We start from the raw sequence: 25,456 nt of genomic DNA on the forward strand, positions 1-25,456 counted from the left end.
GTTTGTTCATAAGTTATAGGAGCAGAATTAGGCCATTTGGCCCCTTGAGTCTACTCCACCATTCAATCCAATATTAGTGCAAAAACCGTCAAAACCCATGGATGGCACCATGGCACAGCGGTAGAGTGGCTGCCTTATGGCGCCAGAGACCCGGGTTCGATCCTGACTACGTGTGCTGAGCTGTCTGTACGGAGTTTGTCCCTATGACCGTGTGGGTTTTCTCCGGGTGCTCTGGTTTCCTCTCACAATTCAAGGACGTACAGATTTGTAGGTTAATTGGCTTTGGTAAAAATTGTAAATCATTCCTACTGTGTGTTGGATAATGTTAGTGTGCTGGGGATTGCTGGTTGGCACGGACACGGTGGGCCGAAGGGCCTGTTTCCACAAATCTCTGTATCTCTAAAGTCTGAGTTTCGATTAGCTTTTAAAAAACGCATCAATTGAATATGCAGCTGCCTGGTTTCAGTTGGGACAGAGACAATAGACAATAGGTGCAGGAGTAGGTAATTCGGCCCTTCGAGCCAGCACCGCCATTCAATGTGATCATGGCTGATCATCCCCAATCAGTACCCTGTTCCTGCCTTCTCCCCATATCCCCTGACTCCGCTATCTTTAAGAGCCCTATCTAACTCTCTCTTGAAAGTATCCAGAGAACCGGCCTCCACCGCCCTCTGAGGCAGAGAATTCCACAGACTCGCCACTCTCTGTGAGAAAAAGTGTTTCCTCGTCTCCATTCTAAATGGTTTACTCCTTATTCTTAAACTGTGGCCCGTGGTTCTGGACTCCCCCAACATGAGGAACATTTTTCCTGCCTCTAGCGTGTCCAAGCCCTTAACAATCTTATATGTTTCAATGAAATGCCCTCTCATCCTTCTAAACTACAGAGTGTACAAGCCCAGCCGCTCCATTCTCTCAGCATATGACAGTCGCGCCATCCCGGGAATTAACCTTGTAAACCTACGCTGCACTCCCTCAATAGCAAGAATGTCCTTCTTCAAATTAGGGGTCCAAAACTGCACACAATACTCCAGGTGTGGTCTCACTGGGGCCCTGTACAACTGCAGAATGACCTATTTGCTCCTATATCTAACTCCTCTTGTTATAAAGGCCAACATGCCATTCGCTTTCTTCACTGCCTGCTGTACCTGTATGCTTACTTTCATTGACTGATGTACAAGGATCCCCAGTTCCCGTTGTACTTCCCCTTTTCCCAACTTGACGCCATTTAGATAGTAATCTGCCTTCCTGTTTTTGCAACCAAAGTGGATAACCTCACATTTATCCACATTAAACTGCATCTGCCCCCAACCTGTCCAAGTCACCCTGCATTCTCACAGCAACAGAGGTTCATAAAGGTGGGAATCTGATCTGAGAGAGTATAATGGTAGACCCTGCATCGTGTACCTTCCCTGCACCTTGCCACAGTACCTGCTGCGGAGGTACAAATTAAATGCATTCCCTTTCATAACCCAGCTGGCGGAATGCACGGATCCTTGAAAGTAGGAAAGAAAGAAAAATAAGAGAAACAAACATAGTTCTCTCAGTGGGCGGATGCACTCCCACTCGAGTTGTCTAGAGATCTGTCTTTTCTTTGCCTCAGTCATGTCTGCTTCAAGCTGCTGGTGCTGATAAACTGGCCCTGGAAAGATATGTTTAGCTGCCCTTGAATTACAAACTAGAAAACATAATGTCACGGACTTCTGCAGCAACGTTAAATATGGCGATTAAAATGATTGAAAAGCAGGCCTGTGCTCACATTCCAAAATATGCTGTCAGCTTTAATTTTCTTCAGCCCGTATGATATTCTTTTGAAGGTTTGAAAATGAGTTTCAACTGTTAGCCTTGTTAATTATAGGTTTGTTTATTGTAGGCTTAGGCAAACCATCTCTTGAACCGCATCAATAGAATATACAGCTACTTGGTTTCAGTTTGCACACAAGTTTAAAAGTTGTTTTAAAGTTTATATTAAGTATACATTTCCACATGTTATCTTTTCTTTCCGAGCAGCTGAATAACCGACTTTTTGAAGAACTGGCAATGGACGTTTATGATGAAGTTGATCGTCGTGAGAATGATGCCGGTATGTCAACAGTTCATCCATATTTGATGTACATGTTTGGTTTATTGTTTATTGTCACGTGTACTGAGGTACAGTAAATAGCTTTTGTTGTGTGCTAACCACTCAGCAGAAAGACAATACATGATTGCAATCGACCCTGATAGACAAAAATGCTGGAGAAACTCAGCGGGTGAGGCAGCATCGATGGAGCAAAGGAATAGGTGACGTTTCGGGTCGAGACCCACAATCAAGCCATTCGAAGTGTACAGATACATGATAGTGGAATAATGTTCAGTGCAAGGTAAAGCCAGTAAAGTCCGATCAAAGATAGTTTGAGGATCTCCAGTGGGGTAGATAGTAGTTCAGCACTGCTCTCTGGTTGTGGTAGGATGATTCAGTTGCCTGATAACAGCTGGGAAGAAACTGTCCCTGAATCTGGAGGTGTGCGTTTTCACACTTCTGTACCTCTTTCCTGATGGAAGAGTTAATGGCCAGGGTGAGACTGGTCCTTGATGCTGCTGGCCTTGCCGAGGCAGCGTCAGGTGTAGATGGAGTCAATGGAAGGGAGGTTGGTTTGTGTGATGGTCTGGGCTGCGTCTACAATTCTCTGCAATTTGTTGCGGTTTTGAATGGGGCTGTTCCTAAACCAAGCAGTGAAGCATCCCGATAAAATGATTTCTGTGGAGCATCTGTAGAAGTCGGTAAGTGCAGCAGGGGAGGGACAGGTGGAACTTCCTAATCAACCTGAGGAAGTCGTGGCGTTGGTGTGCTTTCTTGGTTGTTGCTTCAGTGTGGGGAGTTGTTGGTGATATTTATTCCTGGCAATTTGAAGTTTTTGACCATCTCTACTGCAGCACAGTCATTGCAAACTGGTGGAGTATGACTGGATCTGTGACATGGATTTAGTAAGCAAATTTGCAGATTGGCTGAAATGCATTGAAGTTATGTTAGTGCAGCAGTTACAATGGATGGAGTGCTGGTGGACAGCTTTAGAACATTGAACAGCAGCGCACAGGAACAGGCCCTTCGGCCCACAATGCTCGTGCCGAACATGATGTCAAGTTGAAACTAATCTCCTCTGCCTGCATGTGCCCCATATCCCTCCATTCCCTGCATATCAATGTGCCTATCTCCACCCCTTTGCTCCACATGGCAAACAACTCCTAGCATCCATCCAGCCAACTGAGACAGAAGCACACTGGATAGCTACCAAGTGGTCACAGGAGTGGAAGGCAACCTCATCTCCATTACACAGCTACATCGCTTCACCAGATAAAGGCTGTCCAGGGTCTGATCTCCCCAGAGGAGCGTGGGTGAAGCTCAACAGACTTGGTACTGGAGTTGGGCGTTTCAATGCCAGCGTGTGAAGATGGGGGCTCCCTCCGCCAGAGCCCAGCCTGTGAATGTGGAGCAGAACAACAGACAGCCAACCATGTCATCTCTGGGTGCCCGCTCTACCACCCACCAAATGGAGCTGTGTCAGGGCCTGGCAGACATTGACGCCAACACAGACAACAACCTGGCTGCTCAACACCCGGCTTGAGATCGAACTATTCCTTTGGTTTATGTTTCATTCGCAAGAAGAAGAAGAACGTGCCTATCTAAAAACCTCTGAGACACCACTGTTGTACCTGCCTCCACCACCACCCCAGGCATTGTGTTCCAGGCACCTGCCACCCTCTATGTAAACACAACTTGCCCCGCGCATCTGATTGTGAGGCAAAAGCATGATTTGTAAGAGTGAACTCCGGCAATGAGGCAAACGTTGATAAATGGAGCGTTCATGAATCAAGGAATACTTGTCAAATGATGTATCTTTTCAACATTCAGCAAACGTAGAATGCAGTTGGAAACTGATCTGCGTAGAGTGAGTGTCTTGTGCAATGGAGGTGAATGGTTTACAAATTGCTCGACAGTCAAGTCAGGCCGTATCTGTGGCAAGAAAACCATGTTTACATTTCCACTTGATGTCCTTTTTTTAAGGACATGAAAAGTTTGGCATGTAATGGATTTGAAGCAAAAGAAGGGGTCTAAGATCTGGATCGGTCATATCTTAGACCCAAAATATTATTTTTCTTTTACACTTCGCAGATGTAATCCCAGTATTTCCAGAAATTTGTGTTTGTTTACCTGCAAGCATCTACAGTATTTAACTTTTTAGAAATTTTCACCTTGGTTTCAATTGGGGACACGTCACCTACTTTAGCTACGGGCACCAAATGTCATATTTATAGACCGAGTGAGAGATAGGGTAGATGGTCATAATCATACATCATGGAGATAGGCCCATCAGCCCCACTCATCTATGCTGACCAAGATGCCCCATGCAAGCTAGTCCCATTTGCCTGTGTTTGGCCCTCATCTGTCTAAACCTTCCCTTATGTACCTATCCAAATATATGTTGAAACTGACTCTCCACAGATGCTGCCTGTCCCGCTGAGTTACTCCAGCACTCTGTGAAACGTCACCTGTCCATGTTCTCCACAGATGCTGCCTGTCCCGCTGAGTTACTCCAGCACTCTGTGAAACGTCACCTATCCATGTTCTCCACAGATGCTGCCTGTCCCGCTGAGTTACTCCAGCACTCTGTGAAACGTCACCTATCCATGTTCTCCACAGATGCTGCCTGTCCCGCTGAGTTACTCCAGCACTCTGTGAAACGTCACCTATCCATGTTCTCCACAGATGCTGCCTGACCCACTGAGTTACTCCAGCATTGTGTGTCCTTTTGTCTCTTGAATGTTGTTATTGTACCTGCTTCAACTACTTGTTTTATAAAATCTGATCAAGTTGTAAGCCATGTATTTCTGTAATAGTCAGTGACCCTGTTCAACACTGCTGTGCTTACACAGCTAGCGACCCATCACAGCCTTTCTTTTAGTTTAGTTCAGAGATAGAGCACGGAAACAGGCCCTTCAGCCCACTAAGGCCGTGCCGACCAGCGATCTCTGTGCACTGACACTGTTCTACACACACTGGGAACAATTTACATTTATACTGAGCCAATTAACCACCAACCCTGCACGTCTCTGGAGTGTAGGAGGAAGCCGGAGAAAACCCGCACAGGTAACCGGGAGAACGTACAAACTCCATACAGACAGCACCCATAGTCAGGATCGAACCCGTGTCTCTGGCGCTGTGAGGCAGCAACTCTACTGCTGCGCCACCATGCCACCCCTTTATCAGTTGTGTTAAAACATTGAATATCATCTGTAAGCAGTTTATTTATTTGGGACTGAGAGTTTAGACGTTTATGCATTTTTTCAATATAAACATGTTTGTTATTACATTGTGAATATTTTAAATAACCTCGTATATCAAGCGGAGGCGTATGGCGTTGTGTACCAGTGGTCTGAGGGTCATGGTGCGGTTTTAGTAAGGAGCTGTGAGGAATGTGCTTGCTTGTTATTGCTGCCAACAGACTTTTCGGAGACTGGAAAAACGTATCCATTTTTGGAAAAGCTTGTGCCTCAGCACATTCCCATTATCTGATGGGGATAAAAGTAACATGTGGTGTTTAACTGTGTGAGCACTGATGGCCTTGAGGAAAGCAGCTGAGCACAGGTGCAGGCAGGCGACTGCTCTGAGCTCAGGTAGGTCCACTCCTCTGGAACCACATTGCATTCAGAGCCATCCTGTCTGTCCTTGGTGTTTTCCGCCAGCTGCCTGAATAGAGCAGAGAGCTACCTAAACAGGAAGTGAACTAAAAATCTCAACCTTGTCCCGAGTGCAAGGCTCAAACCAGGTACATTTTGGTTTTGAAGTACATTTTGGTTTAACCTAACTAACAACGGAACTGTTTTGTAAAAAACTGGATATCAAAGAAGGTGAGAATTTGTTTTTGTAATGAACTGTTTTGTCTGAACAGGTTTTGGTTGGCTTTGAAATTGTTTTATACTCTGAGACCAGGAATTTTAAATTTCAGACAGACACAAAATGCTGGAGTAACTCAGCGGGGCAGGCAGCATCTCTGGAGAGAAGCAATGGGTGAGGTTTTGGGTCGAGATCCTTATTCAGAGTTTAAATTACTATGAGCTTTGTTGGTTTGACATGATTGTGTAGTCTTCCTCTCCGTGGGCAGAGAGTGCAATGTGTGAAGTATTCTGGAGATGTTTTGGTTCAAGACCAGAGGTCTTTGTTTAAAATGTGGTCGGCTTCAAAGCAGACTCGGTATTGTGAGTATAGACACACAATGCTGGACTAACTCAGCGGGACAGGCATCATCTCTCGAGAGAAGGAATGGGTGACGTTTTGGGTCGAGACCCTTCTTCAGACTGGAGGGACTGTATTGTGAGTGCCAGATCTTTTAGCACCATTAACAGATGCAGTATAATGTGGATACATGTGAGGTTATCCACTTTGGTGGCAAAAACAGGAAGGCAGATTATTATCTGAATGGTGTCAGATTAGGAAAAGGGGAGGTGCAACAAAACCTGGGTGTCCTTATACATCAGTCACTGAAAGTAAGCATGTAGGTACAGCAGGCATTGAAGAAAGCTAATGGCATGTTGGCCTTCATTGCGAAAGGATTTGAGTTTAGGAGCAAAGAGGTCCTACTGCAGTTGTACAGAGCACTGGTGAGACCGCACCTGGAGTATTGTGTGCAATTTTCGGCTCCTAATTTGAGGAAGGACATTATTGCTATTGAGGGAGTGTAGCGTAGGTTCACCAGGCTATTCCCAGGATGGCAGGACTGACATATGATGAAAGAATGAGTCGACTGGGCTTGAATTCACTGGAATTTAGAAGGATGAGTGGGGATCTTATAGAAACATATGAAATTCGTAAAGGCTAGATGCAGGAAAAATGTTCCCAATGTTAGGAGAGTCCAGAACCAGGGGTCACTGTTTAAGAATAAGGTGTAGGCCATTTATGACTGAGATGAGGAAAAACTGTTTCACCCAGAGTTGTGAATCTGTGGAATTCTCTGCCACAGAAGGCAGTGGAGGCCAATTCACAGGATGTTTACAAGAGAGAGTTAGATTTAGCTCTTAGGGCTAACGGAATCAAGGGATATTGGGGAACCGCAGGAACGGGGTACTGATTCTGGATGATCAGCCATGATCATATTGAATGGCGGTGCTGGCTCGAATGGCCTACCCCTGCACCTATTTTTCTATGTTTCTAAAGATTCAACTTAAGTGTTTGCCACTCAAGGGGCATAGCTTTTGTCTCTGAAGAAGGGTCTCGACCCGAAACGTCGCCCATTACTTCTCTCCTGCCTGTCCAGCTGAGTTACTGCAGCATTTTGTGTCCATCTTAGCTTTTGTCAGAATACTATTAAATTTAGAATTTAATACGGAATTTTTCAGAGCAATTTAAAGATTGGCATGATTATTAATAACTGAGTTTAAACATAGTCTACAATATATTCTGGGTGTTAGACCAAGCGTAGACTCAGTGACCATTTTGCTGAACGCTGTACTCAGTCTGCCAAGGCCTGCAGGATCTCCCGGTTGTTAACCACTTTAACTCCTCTTCCCATTCCCACACTGACCTTTCTGCCCTGATCCCTCTCCATTGCCACAGTGAGGCAACGCACCTCCAAACTGGAGGAGCAGCACCTTGTCTTTCTGCTTGTGTAGCTCAAGACCCAACGGTATCAAGGTGTAGATTCTCTCATGTTAGGCAACTACAACTCATTCAAACTCTCTCTCCTTATCAACACCCCTAATATTCCTCATGTTTACTTGCCAGTAGTACCCGTTCGATCACTTGTTTGTTTCCTTTCTATCTCCGGCCTTTGTCTAACTATCTGCCTATCAGTGTTTAAGAAGGAACTGCAGATGCTGGAAAATCGAAGGTAGACAAAAGTGCTGGAGAAACTCAGCGGGTGCAGCAGCATCTAAGGCCCGAAACGTTGCCTATTTCCTTCGCTCCTTAGATGCTGCTGCACCCGCTGAGTTCCTCCAGCACTTTGTGTTTTGCTCGAGATTCCAGCAGTTTCTTGTGCCTCATATTGATGTGGTGTATTTTCATTTAATATTTCTGATCAGTTCATTCCTATTTTTTTGGGTGGCACAGCGGTAGAGTTACTACCTGACAACGTCAGAGACCCAGGTTCCATCCTGACTATGGGTGCTGTCTGTACGGAGTTTGTATGTTCTCTCTATGACCTCTCGGGTTTTCCCCAGGTGCTCCAGTGTCCTCTCACACTCCAAAGACGTGCAGGTTTGTAGATTAATTGGCTTGGGTAAAATTGTAAATTGTCCCTAGTGTGTGTAGGATAGTGCTGGTGCATGGGGGGGGGAGGGATTGCTCATCGGCACAGTGGGCCGAAGGGCCTGTTTCCGCACTGTATCTGTCAATTATAAAGTCAAATTGTGGATCTGTACCGATCATTTAAGAGAGAGAGTACAGAGGAGATTTACTAGAATGTTGCCTGGGTTTCAGCAACTAAGTTACAGAGAAAGGTTGAACAAGTTAGGGCTTTATTCTTTGGAGCGCAGAAGGTTAAGGGGGGACTTGATAGAGGTTTTTAAAATGATGAGAGGGATAGACAGAGTTGACGTGGAAAAGCTTTTCCCACTGAGAGTAGGGAAGATTCAAACAAGGGGACATGACTTGAGAATTAAGGGACTGAAGTTTAGGGGTAACATGAGGGGGAACTTCTTTACTCAGAGAGTGGTAGCTGTGTGGAATGAGCTTCCAGTGAAGGTGGTGGAGGCAGGTTCGTTTTTATAATTTAAAAATAAATTGGATAGTTATATGGATGGGAAAGGAATGGAGGGTTATGGTCTGAGCGCAGGTATATGGGACTAGGGGAGATTATGTGTTCGGCACGGACTAGAAGGGTCAAGATGGCCTGTTTCCGTGCTGTAATTGTTATATGGTTATTATATGGTTAAATGGAAAATAGCCAAGATTTACATTGCTGCCACTGAATTATGAAATGACAAATTAACACTGCTTGATTGCAGATCATTATTTTACACAATCAGATGGATTTTGGAAGCAGGGCTGCAGTGTGGAGATTTATTTCAACAGCAATGAATCACTGTTTTCTGCAGAGATGAGTAACTAAGCTGCAGGCAACAATCTACAAAATATATATTTTTGCAGGTCCCGTTTGCTGTGATTATTGAGCAAATAGACTCAATGCAGTGCGTATGTTAACCACCAGAGGACGCTGCAAATGTATTGTCACCTGTATACTGAAACACCTCTGAAGAAAGGTTTGAAGAAGGGTTTCGGCCCGAAACGTTGCCTATTTCCTTCGCTCCGTAGATGCTGCCGCACCCGCTGAGTTTCTCCAGCACTTTTGTCTACCTAGTGAAACACCTTTGTTTGTGTAACATCCAGTTAAATCATACTGTAGGTAGACATCAAACGCTGGAGTAACTCAGCGGGTCAGGCAACATCTCTGGTGGAAACAGGGTGGGGGATGTTTCGGGTTGGGACTCTCAATCTTCAGACTTCAGACAAAATGTAATAATTTGTGCTGGTCTTACTTCCAGTTCCTCCCCCCGACAATCACTCTGAAGAGGTGTCCCGACCCAAAACATCACCCATCTTTGTCCTCCTGAGATACTGCCTGAGCCGCTGAGTTACTCAAGCACTTTGTGTCTATCTTTGGTATAAATAAGTGTCTGCAGTTCTTGGTTTCTACATCGTACTGTACATGAGTACTATCAAGTCAACAGGTCGCTTACAAAGACAAATAGCAGAGAGCAGAATATAGGGTTACGGAATTGTAGCATTATAGTTACAGAGAAAATGCTGAAGTGGATATGAATGTTTGTCTCCTGGTCAAATGACCTGTCGACACACATTCTTGGATTGAATCACTGTCATCTCACCACTCGTATGAAAATTGGACCAAGTGCGTCTGTGTTTCCAGTCATCCAGTCCTTGCAATTGACTGCATTGTTAAAACTATTGGCATAATACAGTTTCCCTGGCCAACAAACAGCCTATTGGAACTACCCTGCCTGATGTCAATGGTGCCAATAGACAATAGGTGCAGGTGTAGAGCATTCGGCCCTTCGAGCCAGCACCGCCATTCAATGTGATCATGGCTGATCATTCCCAATCAGTACCCCATTCCTGCCTTCTCCCCATATCCCCTGACTCTGATTTGTCTCGATCTTGCTTCCAGTTCCTCCTCCCAACAAACCAGCCTGAAGACGGGTCCTGACCCGAGTTTAGGAGGATGAGGGGGGGGCCTCATTGAAACTTACCGAATAGTTAAAGGCCTGGACAGAGTGGATGTGGAGAGAATGTTTCCACTAGTGGGAGAGTCTTGGACCAGAGGGCACAGCCTCAGAATAAAAGGACGTTCCTTTAGGAAGGAGATGAGGAGGAATGTAGTTACTCCTCGATCCCTCTGCTCTACAACACTTCCCAGAGCCCCATTCATTTAACCAAGATCTCTAATACATAATAAACCCCTTGTCTTGGCATTATGTTTTCTGAACCACACCTCAAGCTGCTTGAAATCACTCATTCAATATTGAAGCAAACCTTTATCCTTAAGCTCTCGGTTAAATTCTTCCCCCGCTGTTTACAAAAGCCGATGCTTTCACTTTCAAATCTTGTTTGATTTCCTAATCTGTGGATTTCATTGCCACAGATGGCAGTGGAGGCCAAGTAATGGGATCTTCTTGCTTGGTACAGGTCATGACAAGATTCTAGTCATTAGTGTTTTATTGTCATACTGGTGCTGGGGGTTATGGACAAAGGCAGGACAATGGAGTTGAGAGAAAAGACAGATCAGCCATGATTGAATGACGGAGTAGATTTGATGGGCCGAATGGCCTAATTCTGCTCCTATCACTTATGAAACGTCACGTATCCACGTTTTCCAGAGATGCTGGCTAACCCGCTGAGTTAGTACAGCACTTTGTAGCGATCTTTCACCTGATCTTTGAAGCATCCTCTCCATGTTGAATAAAATGTGTTGCTGCTTCCTGTTGGACCAAAACTGTTCCGTTTTATTATCATGTGTTTTTTTTTTTAAATCACCTAGTAATGTGGACTCCATCCAGGTGTTGACATATGAATTGTCTCTTGGGTCAGGCTGTGGTGTCAGAATAACTCTCGACCCGAAACGTCGCCTATTCCTTCGCTCCATAGATGCTGCCTCAGCCGCTGAGTTTCTCCAGCATTTTTGTCTACCTTCAATTTTCCAGCATCTGCAGTTCCTTCTTCAACATGATAAAAAATAATGTTATTTTTGATGTCATTTTCTCTGGTACAGTCTAAATGCTCACGTTGAACAGAAGCTGTGACAGTGGTATTCTAGCAGTAATGTTGTTGACTAACGTGGTCTTGTCACTGTGTTTGCAGTGTGGCTGGCCACCCAGAACCACAGCACCTTAGTGACTGAGCGCAGTGCTGTGCCCTTTCTCCCAGTTAATCCCGAATATTCTGCCACCAGGAACCAGGTATGTGCAAATACAGCATTCTCATTTAACTGTGTTTGCTTGTCTGTACCCTATTTAGATGTATGAAGATATTTGGTTACTTATGTTTAAGTGATAGGAGCAGAATTAGGTCAAGTCTACTCCGCCATTCAACAATGGCTGATCTATCTGTCCCTCCTAACCCCATTCTCCTGCCTTCTCCCCATACCGCCTGACACCCGTACTAATCAAGAATCTTATTTATCTCTGCCTTAACAATATCCATTAACTTGGCCTCCACAGCCGTCTGTGGCAATGAGTTCCACAGATTCACCCTCTAACTAAAGAAATCCCCCCTCATCTCCTTCCTCAAGGAACATCCTTTTATTCTGAAGCTATAACCTCTGGTCTATTGTATAAATATTGTATTTTGAATAAATAATGAATCTAAAGGAGGAAAGGGCCGTAACACAGGAGCAGAATTAAGACATTCAGCCCATCGAGTCTACTCTTCATTCAATCGTGGCTGATCTATTTTTTCCCCTCAACCCCATTCTCCTGCCTTCTCCCTGTCACTTTAGACTTTAGAGAAACAGTGTGGAAACAGGCCCTTCGGCCCACCCAGCCTGTGCTGGCCAAAGAACCCTGCACACTAGCACGATCCTTTGCACTGCTGGCGGTGGTGGTGGCAATTACGATTGTGTCATTGACAGACTTGGATAAGTACATGTATACATAGACAATGGAGGAATAAGGGTAAGGGTTGATCTGGCATCATGTTCAGCACAGACATTGTGGGCTGAAGGGGCTGTTCCTGTGCTGTACTGTACGGTAAGGTAGTAAATTGTCCCCACTGTGTAGGATAATGCTAGTGTACTGACTTTGTAGAGCATCTTATTTACCCTATTAAGTCTGTGCTGTGTGCCTTTAACTTTTAGCCGTTCCCCAAGTCTGGCATCTATTTGTTTAGCACCTGTATATAAACTTGCATGTTATACTGATATCTAAATGTACAACTTACTGCTCAGTTAATTGCAGGAAGGAGGCTGTGAGAAAATGTCTGTTTGGCCCATAGTTTCTGCAGAAGGATTGAAACAAATTAATAATGCTGTGTCCGAATCATAGACCGCCTGTCTTTGCCACAAAAATTCAAAGCATGAGGTCTTGTCTCTTCAGTTCCCACATAACTCCAGAAATATGCAGATGTTATCCTTCCAAAAACACACAAACTTGGCTCGGGGACACTTAAAGCAGAACTTGGTACAGTATCAGGAGAAACACAAAGCCTGCAAGTGTGTGAGGACATGTCTATGCTTCACTGCTATGCAAAATAAGCTGCAGATTGAGTGGCTAAAGACTGAAAGACCCCTTTAGTTGTTGCATCTCCTGCTCCAAGTTTCTAATCTTCAATGTGCTGAGAGTCTTGGGGGTGGGGGGGGGGGGTTAAGACTGAAACAGACCTCTTTCTCAAGGAGAGTGGTGGAATACGATGTTAAATCAAGAATGCATTTTGCTGTGAACACTATTGAAAATCTTCCTTGATGTGACGCCATCTTACTGACTGCGTCAATATTTTGTTTTTGTTTATTTTTTGAGTTTAGATTAGAGATACAGCGCTGGAGGCAGTTCCCTAGTCCCTTCCTCAAACGGAGGCGACTTCACACTTTACTTTACACTTTAGAGAATCGGCTCGGAAACAGGTCCTTCGGCCCACCATGTCCGCACCGACCAGCCATCTCCACGCACATTAACGCTACCCTGCACACACTAGATTCAGATTCAGATTCAATTTTAATTGTCATTGTCAGTGTACAGTACAGAGACAACGAAATGCATTTAGCATCTCCCTGGAAGAGCGACATAGCAAATGATTTAAATAAATAATAATAAGTGATAATAAGTGTCCGGGGGGTGGGGGGGTGATTGGCAGTCACCGAGGTACGTTGTTGAGTAGAGTGACAGCCGCCGGGAAGAAGCTGTTCCTGGACCTGCTGGTTCGGCAACGGAGAGACCTGTAGCGCCTCCCGGATGGTAGGAGGGTAAACAGTCCATGGTTGGGGTGAGAGCAGTCCTTGGCGATGCTGAGCGCCCTCCGCAGATAACGCTTGCTTTGGACAGACTCAATGGAGGGGAGCGAGGAACCGGTGATGCGTTGGGCAATTTTCACCACCCTCTGCAATGCCTTCCGGTAAGGAGACAGAGCAGTTGCCATACCATACTGTGATGCAGTTGGTAAGGATGCTCTCGATGGTGCAGCGGTAGAAGTTCACCAGGATCTGAGGAGACAGATGGACCTTCTTCAGTCTCCTCAGGAAGAAGAGACGCTGGTGAGCCTTCTTGATCAGAGTTGAGGTATTGTGGGTCCAAGAGAGGTCATCGGAGATGTTGACTCCCAGGAACCTGAAGCTAGAAACACGTTCCACCTCCGTCCCGTTAATGTGGATGGGGGTGTGCGTGCCGCCCCTGGACTTCCTGAAGTCTACAATGAGCTCCTTGGTCTTCTTGGAGTTAAGGGCCAGGTTGTTGTCAGCGCACCATGCTGCTAAGTGCTGGACCTCCTCCCTGTAGGCCGACTCATCGTTGTTGCTGATGAGGCCAATCACCGTTGTATCATCTGCATACTTGATGATGGTGTTAGTACCATGTACAGGTGTGCAGTCATAGGTGAAGAGGGAGTAGAGGAGGGGGCTCAGCACACAGCCCTGTGGAACGCCGGTGTTCAGGGTGAGGGTTGAAGAGGTGTGCTTGTCTAACCTAACAGACTGGGGTCTGTTGGTTAGAAAGTCCAGTATCCAGTTGCAGAGGGAGGGGTCGATGCCCAGGTTACCGAGTTTGGTGATCAGTTTTGATGGTATAATGGTGTTGAATGCTGAGCTGTAATCGATGAACAGCATTCTTACGTAAGTGTCTCTGTTGTCGAGGTGGGAGAGGGCGGAGTGAAGTGCCGTTGAGATGGCATCCTCCGTACTCCTGTTCTTGCGGTAGGCAAACTGATAGGGATCCAGTGTGGGGGGTAGGCAGCTTTTGAGGTGTGCCAGGACCAGCCTCTCGAAGCACTTGGTGATGATGGGGGTAAGTGCAACTGGGCGGAAGTCGTTGAGGCTTGCCGCAGTGGAGTGTTTTGGCACTGGCACGATGGAGGTGGATTTAAGGCACGTGGGGACAACTGCTTGGGCAAGTGACAGGTTGAAGATGTCAGTCCAGACGTCTGTCAGCTGCGCAGCACAGGCCCTGAGCACGCGCCCGGGGATGCCGTCAGGGCCAGCAGCTTTACGTGCATTAGTCCTACTCAGTGCCACGAATACGTCGTAGTGGGTGAGTGTGAGGGGTTGGTGATCGGCAGGTAGCACAGCCTTGATGGCTGTCTCTAGATTGTCCCTGTCGAAGCGGCCATAGAAGTGGTTAAGCTCCTCAAGGAAGGAGGCGTCGCTGGATGTGGGGGTGGTGTTGGAGGGTCTGTAGTCCGTGATGGCCTGGATGCCTTGCCACATGCGTCGGGGGTCGGAGTTGTTGTTGAAGTGCTCCTCAATCCTGAGCTTATGGCAGTGCTTGGCCTTCTTGATGCCCCTCTTCAGGTTAGCCCTGGCTGAACTGTAGGCTCGAGCATCGCCTGACCTGAAAGCGGTGTCCCGTGCTTTCAGCAGTAGCCTGACCTCGCTGTTCATCCATGGCTTCTGATTCGGGAATATGGTCACCTGTTTGAGGGAGGTGACACTATTGATGGTGGAGTTTATAAAGTCCAGAACAGAGGATGTGTAGGAATCAATGTCCGTGTGGGAGTCAAGGGTGGCCTGGGCTGCAAACTAGGGATAATTTACACTTATACCAAGCTAATTAACCTTCAAACCTGTACGTCTTGGGAGTGTGGGAGGAAACCGAAGGTCTTGCAGAAAACCCACGCAAGTCACGGGGCGAACGTACAAATTCCGTACAGACAGCACCTGTAGTCAGGATCGAACTGGGGTCCCTGGCTGTAAGGCAGCAGCTCTACTGCTACACCCACCGTGCCGCCCAGTTCACATGCAAGAAATAGAGGTGTAGAATGACATCTCTGTCATGGTTATTCCTGCGTGCTGGATGAAGCAGCAGTAGCCAGCACCTCTGCTGCCTAGCCTCAATAGATCCATCAGCCCATGGACTTTAACTGGCCTTGTGGATAAATACACCAATACCTTAGACATTTAGGTCAAGTGTTTCCGAGAGGAACATGGATATGGAGAGGGATATCTGGATGCCCTTCACAAGTAAGCCTTAGCTGGACTTGAGACAGGTACACAAGTAACATCTTAAAAGACACATAGGCAAGTACATGGATTTGAAAGGTTTTGGGGATATGGAGAGATTTGGATCACCTGCAGCCAGATGAAATTAATTTAGCTTGGCATTTCAGTGTGGATATTGTGGGCTGCAGGCTGTTCCTGTGCTGCATTGTTCTATGTTCAAATCATGGATTCAACATTGAAATTATGATCTTGGTGAGATACAAGGAACTGCAGCTGCTGGAATCATGACCAAAACACAAAAGCTGGTGACGTTCTGGATTGGGACCTTTCTTAAGACAGACGTAATGCACATTGTGCGCAGCGGTAGAGCTGCTGCATTGCAGCGCCAGAGACCCGGGCTTGATACTGACCAGGGGTGCTGTCTGTACAGAGTTTGTATATTCTCCCTGTGACCATGTGGGTTTTCTCCGGGTGCTCCGGTTTCTCCTCTCACTCCAAAGACATACAGGTTTGTGGGATAGTTGGCTATTGTAAATTGTACCTAATGTGCAGGATAATGCCAGTGTACTGGGTGACTGGTGGTCGGCACAGACTCACTGGGCCAAAGGGCCTGTTTCAGAGCTGTATCTCCATAGTGAGAGATTACAACATGCCGCAGCAAAACAGAATTAGAAAGTAGGCGGAGACGCAAAACCTCTTGTGTTTTTTGTTGGAGCATCTTTCAAAAACCATCCAGCTTTGGTCAGAACCATGTGCCCCAATGGGATAATGCACGTACACAGCCCCTCTCTGTTGGGCCATGGGAGATCAGCTGGCACCAGACGTGGCATTCATCAGTGAAGCGCTATCCCCTGTCAGACCTTGGCAGCAGCAGTAGCACCATGTCACTGGAGTTGGCAGTCATCAAATGGTCTAGTAACTCAGCGGGACAGGCAGCATCTCTGGAGAGAAGGAATGGGTGATGTTTTGGGTCAAGACCCTTCTTCAGGCTTGGGACTGATACTCCCTCTGTCTCCTGACGTGTGTGTGCGTGTGTTGGCAGGGCTGCCAACTCTCACGCATTGAGCGTGAGAGTCACGCATTTGACACAATTCTCAGGCTCTCACACTGATCACAAATTTCTCACGCTCAAAATAAAGCAAAAATTGTTTTGGAGGCGAGTAAAAACCATGAGAGGAATATATAAGGTGAATGCATAGTCTTTTTCCCGGGATATGTGATTCAAGAACTAGAGGGCATTGGTATAAAGCAGGGCGGTCAAACTACCGGCCCGCGGGATGATTTGGGGGGGGGGGGGGGGGGTTTGGTTTCTCCCGTGCAGATGGCGTGATAGGTGAGACATGTAGTCCCAGCACCGATCCCCCTGAGGCACTGCTCACACCTCCCACCCTCACCTCCGGCGGCTCTATGTCCGTCGGCCGCTCTGTCCACACCCCATGGAGTTTTGACCCCGGCCCGGAGCCAGGAGTGGACCGGGTGAGTGCTGCCTCCGGAGTCGCGGGGATGAATCTCGGGCTAAGGCTCCGCTCCGATGCCCGCCCCCCGGGTCACTGACCCTCACCTCCCCCGGACCCCGGCTGGACACAGAGCACCTGGGCTGGCCCGCATTCCCGGAGGGGGGAAGCGAAATGCTCCCCGGGCATCGGCAAGTCTCCACTCACTCCGGATGTTGTCGCCGCTTCACTGAGACACGCACTCTCACACACACAAGGTTTAAAGGGATATGGGCCAAATGCGGATAATGGGACTAGTTTAGATGGGGCATCTTGATCTGCATGAACAAGTTGAGATGAAGGGCCTGTTTCCATGCTGTAAGACTATGACACATTGTAGAAAGGGTGCAATTGCTCTGGAGAGGATCCAGGGGCGATTTATGAACATATTGGCAGGGCTGGAGTTTTTTTTTCACTTTGAAGAAAGATTTGATAACTGGGATTGTATTCTCTGCAGCAACCGAGGTGAAGAAAATACTTAGTTGAGGTGAATAATATGATGAGAATAGGACCTGTTTCGCTTAACAAAGAGTGTAGGAAGGAACTGCAGATGCTGGTTTAAACTGAAGATAGACACTAAAAACTAGAAAAACTCAGCAGGACAGGCAGCATCACTGGAGAGAAAGAATGGGTGATGTTTCAGATCGAGACATTCAAACTGAAGATGTTGAAAACCAGCCATAAAATCCAATGACTGGACATGTGTATTATCCAACTAAGGGCAGAAATCAGAATCATATGTTCATCTTTATTGACCTGTCACCATAATAAATATATTACAGAAAAAATAATTGAATGGGGTGGCACAGCGGTAGAGTTACTGCCTTACAGCACCACAGACCCAGATTTGGTCCTGACTACGGGTGCTGTCTGTACAGAATTTGTACATTCTCCCTATGACCACATGGGTTTTCTCCGGATATTCCGTTTTTACCCACATCCGAAAGAAGTGCAGGTTTGTAGGTTAATTGGCGTCTGTAAATTGTCCCTGGCGTGTAGGATGGAACTGGTGTATGGTAGATTGCTGGTCAGTGTGGACTTGGTAGGCTGAAGGGCCTGTTTCCATATATATGTTTTACATATATATATTAATTTCATTGAACCATATACGATTGAATATGTAGCATTATTTTCATCTTGTTTCTATAGTCAAAGGGTAAGGTTGATTGATTTATTTGTGCAGAACAGTGATGGAAGTCCGACTCTTGCCTTGTTTCTCTGTTTTTTTCTCTATATATATATATATGCATAACAGCATGAATTATAATCTGATTTAATTACATGAATATAGTCATTCATGTGCTGCACCTGTTGATCAGAGCCTGGCTCTACTGTGGAATGTAATTAGGAATGTAATTTAACCTAACCTTATTCATACCTAATCTAATTTAAAGCATAAATGTTGCATTCAAGTGTAAGTTAAAAGACTCACTACAGCATGCACCAGATTGCACAATTTCAATCTGAAAAATGCGAAAGCTCCCTACCGTGGGAGGGGGAACACCCCCCTCCCACACCCTCTCCCCTCAGTCGCTAAGCTCCCTTGCAATTTCTCACTCCCAACTCTCACACAATGTTGGCAGCTCTGATGTTGGTGTGTGTGTTGATGTTGGTGTGTGTGTTGATGTTGGTGGGTGGGTGTGTGTGTTGATGTGGGTGTGGGTGTGTGTGTGTGTGTGTGTGTGTGTGTGTGTGTGTGTGTGTGTGTGTGTGTTAAACAAAGGTCTCGACTAGACTGCATTTATTTACATGATTCTGTGCGGTTCATTGTCCTAAATGCCATTGCGTGAGAATGATTTTTTTTCATCTGCAAAGAATGTTTTGAAACTGAGATCATAACTTAAGTTCATGCAAGGAGAAACGCCGTGCCATTGCTGCTTTGTTCTGGGTAACCTCATGAGAAGCAGCAGGTCGGCAAATGTGGCCCTGCGCTCTTACTCACTCTCACTCACTCTCTCTCTCTCTCTCTCACTCTCTCACTCATGCACTCACTCACTCACTCTCACTCTCTCTCACTCATGCACTCACTCACTCTCACTCACTCTCTCTCACTCTCACTCTCACTCACTCACTCACTCTCTCTCTCACTCTCTCTCACTCTCTCTCACTCTCTCTCACTCACTCACTCTCACTCTCCCTCACTCACTCTCACTCTCACTTACTCACTCACTCTCACTCTCACTCTCACTTACTCACTCACTCACTCTCACTCACTCTCTCTCTCACTCTCTCTCTCTCACTCACTCACTCACTCTCACTCACTATCTCACTCTCACTCACTCACACACTCACTCACTCTCTCTCTCTCTCCCCCCCCCCCCTCTCCCCCCCTCTCCCTCCCTCCCTCCCTCTGTAGCCCAGCCTATGCTTGTGCACTGTAAATGAAGGAAAATCTGGTCTATTTTTAACAATGAACAGTTTATTCCCTGGCATGTTCTGTGGTTTCTCTCGAATGTTTTAATTTTGATCCCCCCCTCCCTGCTTTGAGAGCTGGCATTGTGCAGCTCGCCATTGGCTGAGTGCTTGTCACGCCCAGCATATTTTCTCAGCTGAGCTGAAGCGATGGCCGTAATGATTGGCTGCTGGCACTGTGTGGTTTACAAACTATTTGAAAGTGGGTCAGCAGACTGTGGCCAGACACTCGCAGCGAGGAGAGAGTCTGAACAGACCCTCGGCGAGGAGAGACTCCCAGTTAACACGTCGATTAAATTAATCAGTTTCAACGTGATTCTTTCTTTTTTAGGGTCGGCAAAAACTGGCCAGGTTTAATGCCCGGGAGTTTGCAACCCTGATTATTGACATTCTTAGTGATGCAAAGAGAAGGCAGCATGGAAAGACACTAAACAGCCCAACCGGTGAGTAACATCAAGCAGTTTCTACTTATGGAGCTGCTTTGTACTTCTATTGCGGTTTGAAATGTTATTAAAATTATTCATTTTATTGCCTACACTATATTAAAAACAAGTTTTAAATCAATTCCGATGGTGTAAAGCATTGCATTAAGACACTAATAGGCAGTTCAGTAGCTTGCATTCTCTTGTATATCATTAGTGGGTCATAAGTGATGGGGGCAGAATTAGGCCATTCGGCCCATCAAATCTACTCCGCCATTCAATCATGGCTGATCTATCTCTTCCTCCTAACTCCATTCTCCTGCCTTCTTTCCATAACCCCTGACACCCGTCCTAATCGAGAATCTATCTATCTATCTCTGCCTTCAAAATATCTATGGTCTTCGCTTGCACAGCCTTCTCATAATTCATAATTCCACAGATTCACCACCCTCTGACTAAAGAAATTGCTCCTCATCTCCTTCCTCGAGGAATGTCCTTTAATTCTGAGGTCAAGATGTCAAGAAGCTTTGCTAGAACAGTGGATAAACAAGCCAGTAGCATCACTGTGTTCCCCTCGTTTCCCAACGTACTGCAGTTAACGTACATGAGAATTTGCAATCGAGAGCCATAGGTTTAAGGTGAAGGGGGAAAGATTTAATGGGAACCTGAGTGGTGATATTTCACACAAGGGGAGGTGGGTGTATGGGACGAGCTGCCAGAGGATGTAGTTGAGACAGGGACTATCGCAACGTTTCAGAAACATTTAGACAGGAACGTGGCTAGGACCAGGGTTAGAGGATATGGGCCAAATACAGACAGGTGGGAGTAGTGTGGATGGGTCATGTTGGTCGGTGTGGGCAAGTTGGGCCGAAGGGCCTGTTTCCACACTATGACACCATCTAAACTAGTCCCATTTGCCTGCATGTGGCCCATATCTCTCTAAACCTATGCTGAGGGTGTGCAGCGTAGGTTCTCCAGGTTAATTCCCAGGATGGCGAGACTGATATATGATGAAAGAATGGGTAGACTGGGCTTGTATTCACTGGAGTTTAGAAGGATGAGAGGGAATCTTATAGAAACATATAAAATTATTAAGGGATTGGACAGGCTAGATGTAGTAAAAATGTACCACATGTTGGGGGAATCCAGAACCAGGGGTCACAGCTTAAGAATAAGGGGTAGGCCATTTAGGACTGAGATGAGGAAAACCATTTTCACCGAGAGAGTTGTGAATCTGTGGAATTCTCTGCCACAGAAGGCAGTGGAAGCCAATTCACTGGATGTTTTCAAGAGAGAGTTAGATTCAGCTCTTAGCGCTAACGGAATCAAGGGATATGGGGAGAAAGCAGGAGGGGGGTACTGATTTTTGGATGATCAGCCACGATCATATTGAATGGCGGTGCTGGCTCGAAGGGCGGAATGGCCTACTCCTGCACCTATTGTCTATGTTCCTAAATCTTTCCTATCCATGTACCTGTCCAGGTGACTTTGAAACATTGTTATTGTTCCCACCTTACCCCGAGTTCCCCAGTGCAACTTTGAATAGCTTTTATAATTTAAATATAAATCTTTCTTTTCTCTCATTTATCTTCTACACATTGTTCAAATACCTTTACAAATAATATTTTGTAAAATATTTTACAATATAATAGTCTGAAGAAGGGTTTCGGCCTGAAACGTTGCCTATTTCCTTCGCTCCATAGATGCTGCTGCTGCACCCGCTGAGTTTCTCCAGCACGTTTGTCTACCTTCGATTTTCCAGCATCTGCATTTCCTTCTTAAATATTTTATTTTTGTTATCCTTATATGGGAAAACAATTTCTGCCAGAATTTTTTTTTCCCATATAAGGATAACAAAAATAAAATATTATTTTGTAAAGTTATTGGTGGTTTTGTTTTAATCCAGCTGCATATTCTGGCCAGATTATTATTTTTTCTTGCAAAGTTATTTTTAATTTCTTCAGAGGCCTGCTTGGAACTGTCAGTGCCTTGCGTACATACCCTGCTCTCCAGATGTGATGTTACCGACATCTGTTCAAATGGGTTGCTTGGTGAGGCTAGACTGGAGGGGTGGGCAGACTGATGAATTTTTCCATTCTCCCTGTGGGTAGAGTTGGCTCTGCACTTTCAGAAAAACCCCACGCCAACTTCTCATGGTTGCATGTGTGGGTGATTAGTACCAACCTCCTTCAAACCAAGCTAAACATGGTCGTAATATCAGACTCTAAAACACTAAAGCACAACACTAACCTCACCAGCTATCGTCTTCTGTGTAGGAAGGAACTGCAGGTGTTGGTTTACACCGAGGATAGGCACAAAATGCTGGAGTAACTCCACGGGACGGGCAGCATGTCTGGAGAGAAGGTACGGGTGAGACCCTTCTTCAGATCAATCTAACGAGGGGGCTCGACCCCTTCTCTCCGGAGATGCTGCCTGTCCCATTGAGTTGCTCCTGCATTTTGTGTCTGTCTTCGGCTGTGACCTTCTATGGACTGTGTTGCACTATTATGGCTACCTAATAAAACGATTATTCATTTATATTTTTGCTGATTATTGCCTTTACCAGCCTGTTAAACTGCAGCCCGTAACAATTTCATTGTTCCATTGTCGGTACATGTGACAATTAAACAATCTCTTGTGTAAAATCACGAGAGCAATAGATCGGGTAGATGCACAGAGTCTCTTGCCCAGAGTTGGGGAATCCAGGACCAGAGGACATAGGTTTAAGGTGAAGGGGAAAAGATTGAATAGGAATCTGAAGGGTAACTTTTTCACACAACGGGTGGTGGGTGTATGGAACAAGCTGCCAGAGGAGGTAGTTGAGGTTGGGACTATCGCAACGTTTAAGAAACAGTTAGATACATGGATAGGACAGGTTTGGAGGGATATGGGCCAAGTGCAGGCAGATGGGACTAGTGTAGATGGGACGTGTGGGCAAGTTGGGCTGAAGGGCCTGTATCCATGCTGTAAGTCTCTGACACTATGACTGTACATTATCGTGGCTACCTGGTATTAAGGGTTAGTCATTTATTGTGTTATGGATTATTGTCTTCACCGGCCCATTAGGCTGCAGCCAGGGAGAATGTAATTGTTCTATTGTCTGTGTATAAGACGATTCAACACTCTCGCCTCTTGTAAACTCTCTCTTCATTTAGAAACTATTGATTATCTGCTGTGCAACCAGAGTGAGCGTGCCGACAGTGATTTTGGTGACGACCAGCACGACTACGACAGTGTAGCATCTGATGAGGACACTGACGCTGAGTCACACCGCAACGCAAACTCGTCCCGGAACAACCGAGCAAAGGTGAGCACACACTGTGTCGCACGGTGGTGCAGCGGGTAGAGCTGCTGCCTCACAGCGCCCGAGACCCGGGTTCCATCCTGACTACGTTCTCCCCGTGACCTGCGCAGGGTTTTCTCTGAGGTCTTCGGCTTCCTCCCACACTCCAAAGACGTGCATGTTTATAGGTTAATTGGCTTGATGTAAATGTAAATTGTCCTTACTGTGTGTAGGATAGTGTTGAAAAATGTGCAGGGATCGCTGGCCGGCGCAGACTCGGTGGGCCGAAGGGCCTGTTCCTGCGCAGTACCTCTGAACTAAACTAAACTAACTGGCAGTAGATGGGCAACTTCAGTTTAAACAATAGCTTTATAAATATTTAGTTTTTATAGACAATAGGTGCAGGAGCAGGCCATTCGGCCATTCAATGTGATCATGGCTGATCATCCCCAATCAGTACCCCGTTCCTGCCTTCTCCCCATATCCCCTGACTCCGCTATTTTTAAGAGCCCTATCTAGCTCCCTCTTGAAAGCATCCAGAGAACCTGCCTCCACCGCCCTCTGAGGCAGAGAATTCCACAGACACAGATTTTTCTTGCTTTGGGAACAATTGTAACATTTTTGAAGCTGGTTCTGCATCAGTACGTTTAGAAAGGGGATGAGGAGGAATTTCCTGAGTAGAAGGTGGTGAATCTGTGGAATTCATTGCCACAGAAGGCTGTAGAGGCCGTCACTGGATATTTTTAAGGTGGAGATTGCCAGATTCCTGATTAGTGCGGGTGTCAGGGGTTATGGGGAGAAGGCAGGAGAATGGGGTTGAGAGGGAAAGATAGATCAGCCATGATTAAATGGCAGAGTGGACTTAAAGCGTGATACAGTGTGGAAACAGGCCCTTCGTCCCAACTTGGCCACACTGGCCAACATGTCCCACCTACCTGCATTTGGCCCATGTCCCTCCAAACCTGTCCTATCCATGTACCTGCCTCAACTACCTCCTCTGGCAGCCAGTTCCATACACCCACCACCCTTTGTGTAAAAAAGTTACCTCTCAGATTCCTATTAAATCTTTTCCCCTTCACCTTAAACCAATGTCCTCGATTCCCCTACTCTGGGCAAGAGACTCTGTGCATCTACCCGATCTATTCCTCTCATGATTTTGTACACCTCTATAAGATCACCCCTCATCCTCCTGCGCTCCAAGGAATAGAGACCCAGCCTACTCGCCCTCTCCCTGCAGCTCAGGCCCTCTGTTCGCCTAACTTGTTACATTTGGAAGTTGTGAGAAGAAGCCAGGTTTTTCTCAGGCCCTTCATGCACACATTAATCCACATTGGCATGGGAAGTCTTGAAGAAACCAGCTGGAATTTGTTATTCATTTCTGTTGCTATGAACAGTGATGTATCACCTATGCAGCACAGCTGGAGGATCTGCTGCCTCACAGCGCCAGAGATACATCCGGGTTTGATCATGGCCTCTGGAGCTGTCTGTATGGAGTTTGCACGCTCACCCTGTGACTGCGTGGGTTTCCTCCCACATCCCAAATGTGTGCGTGTCTGTAGGTTAATTGGCCCTCTGTCAATTATCCCTAGTGTGTAGGGAGTAGATGAGTAAGTAGAATAACACAGAACTGTTTCCATGCTGTCTCTCTAAAGCCAACTAAAGTATCTAAAGAAAACTTCAATTGATCCATTCAGTTTGAATATGGATTTACTCTTTCCTATGCCGTTTAATAAATACTAATTTTTAGAGACTTTATTTTAAATTCAAGAATAGCAGTCAAGGAATGAGTGTGTTATGAGGAGAAGTCAGAAGAATGGGGTTAGGAGGGAGAGATAGATCATCAATGATTGAATGGCGGAGTAGACTTGATGGGCCGAATGGCCTAATTCTGCTCTGAGAACTAATGGATGTTATCGACTGAGGGCTGGGAACACTTGCTGTCGTAACCGGAGCCTCGATAGAAATACAGTGACCTCTTGTTTAAATGTGCCCCTTTATCACTGATTTTGGTTAGAAGGTACGGACTTACCGATCCACCCCCCGGCTGGTTTAGAGCCGACCCCACTCCCGTCTGGCAAGATGCAGCAGCGAGCCATCCTTCACCCACCGCACAGTCCGGTGAGGCAGCTCACGTTGTAGCCCCAGGGGACGCCTCTATCTGCAGGCTGCCCCCACCTCTATCCTGCATCAGTACACCGTGGGCAGCTCGATTGTAATCAT

The 25,456-nt window shown here is 46.2% G+C and overlaps 1 protein-coding gene across 15 annotated transcripts in view; it reads left to right on the forward strand.

Annotated features, from left to right (window-relative positions):
* git1 (GIT ArfGAP 1) overlaps window positions 1–25,456 on the forward strand; it is a 154,415-nt gene that overhangs the window by 104,589 nt on the left and 24,370 nt on the right. For all 15 annotated transcript variants that reach the window (XM_033046291.1, XM_033046292.1, XM_033046294.1 and 12 more), the window contains 4 exons: window positions 2,008–2,080; window positions 11,348–11,445; window positions 19,863–19,974; window positions 23,109–23,260. In XM_033046291.1, coding sequence (XP_032902182.1) covers window positions 2,008–2,080; window positions 11,348–11,445; window positions 19,863–19,974; window positions 23,109–23,260 — 435 coding nt within the window. The remainder of the gene's footprint in view (window positions 1–2,007; window positions 2,081–11,347; window positions 11,446–19,862; window positions 19,975–23,108; window positions 23,261–25,456) is intronic.

The sequence above is a fragment of the Amblyraja radiata genome, chromosome 28, assembly GCF_010909765.2.
Source record: "Amblyraja radiata isolate CabotCenter1 chromosome 28, sAmbRad1.1.pri, whole genome shotgun sequence".
Taxonomy (NCBI): domain Eukaryota; kingdom Metazoa; phylum Chordata; class Chondrichthyes; order Rajiformes; family Rajidae; genus Amblyraja; species Amblyraja radiata.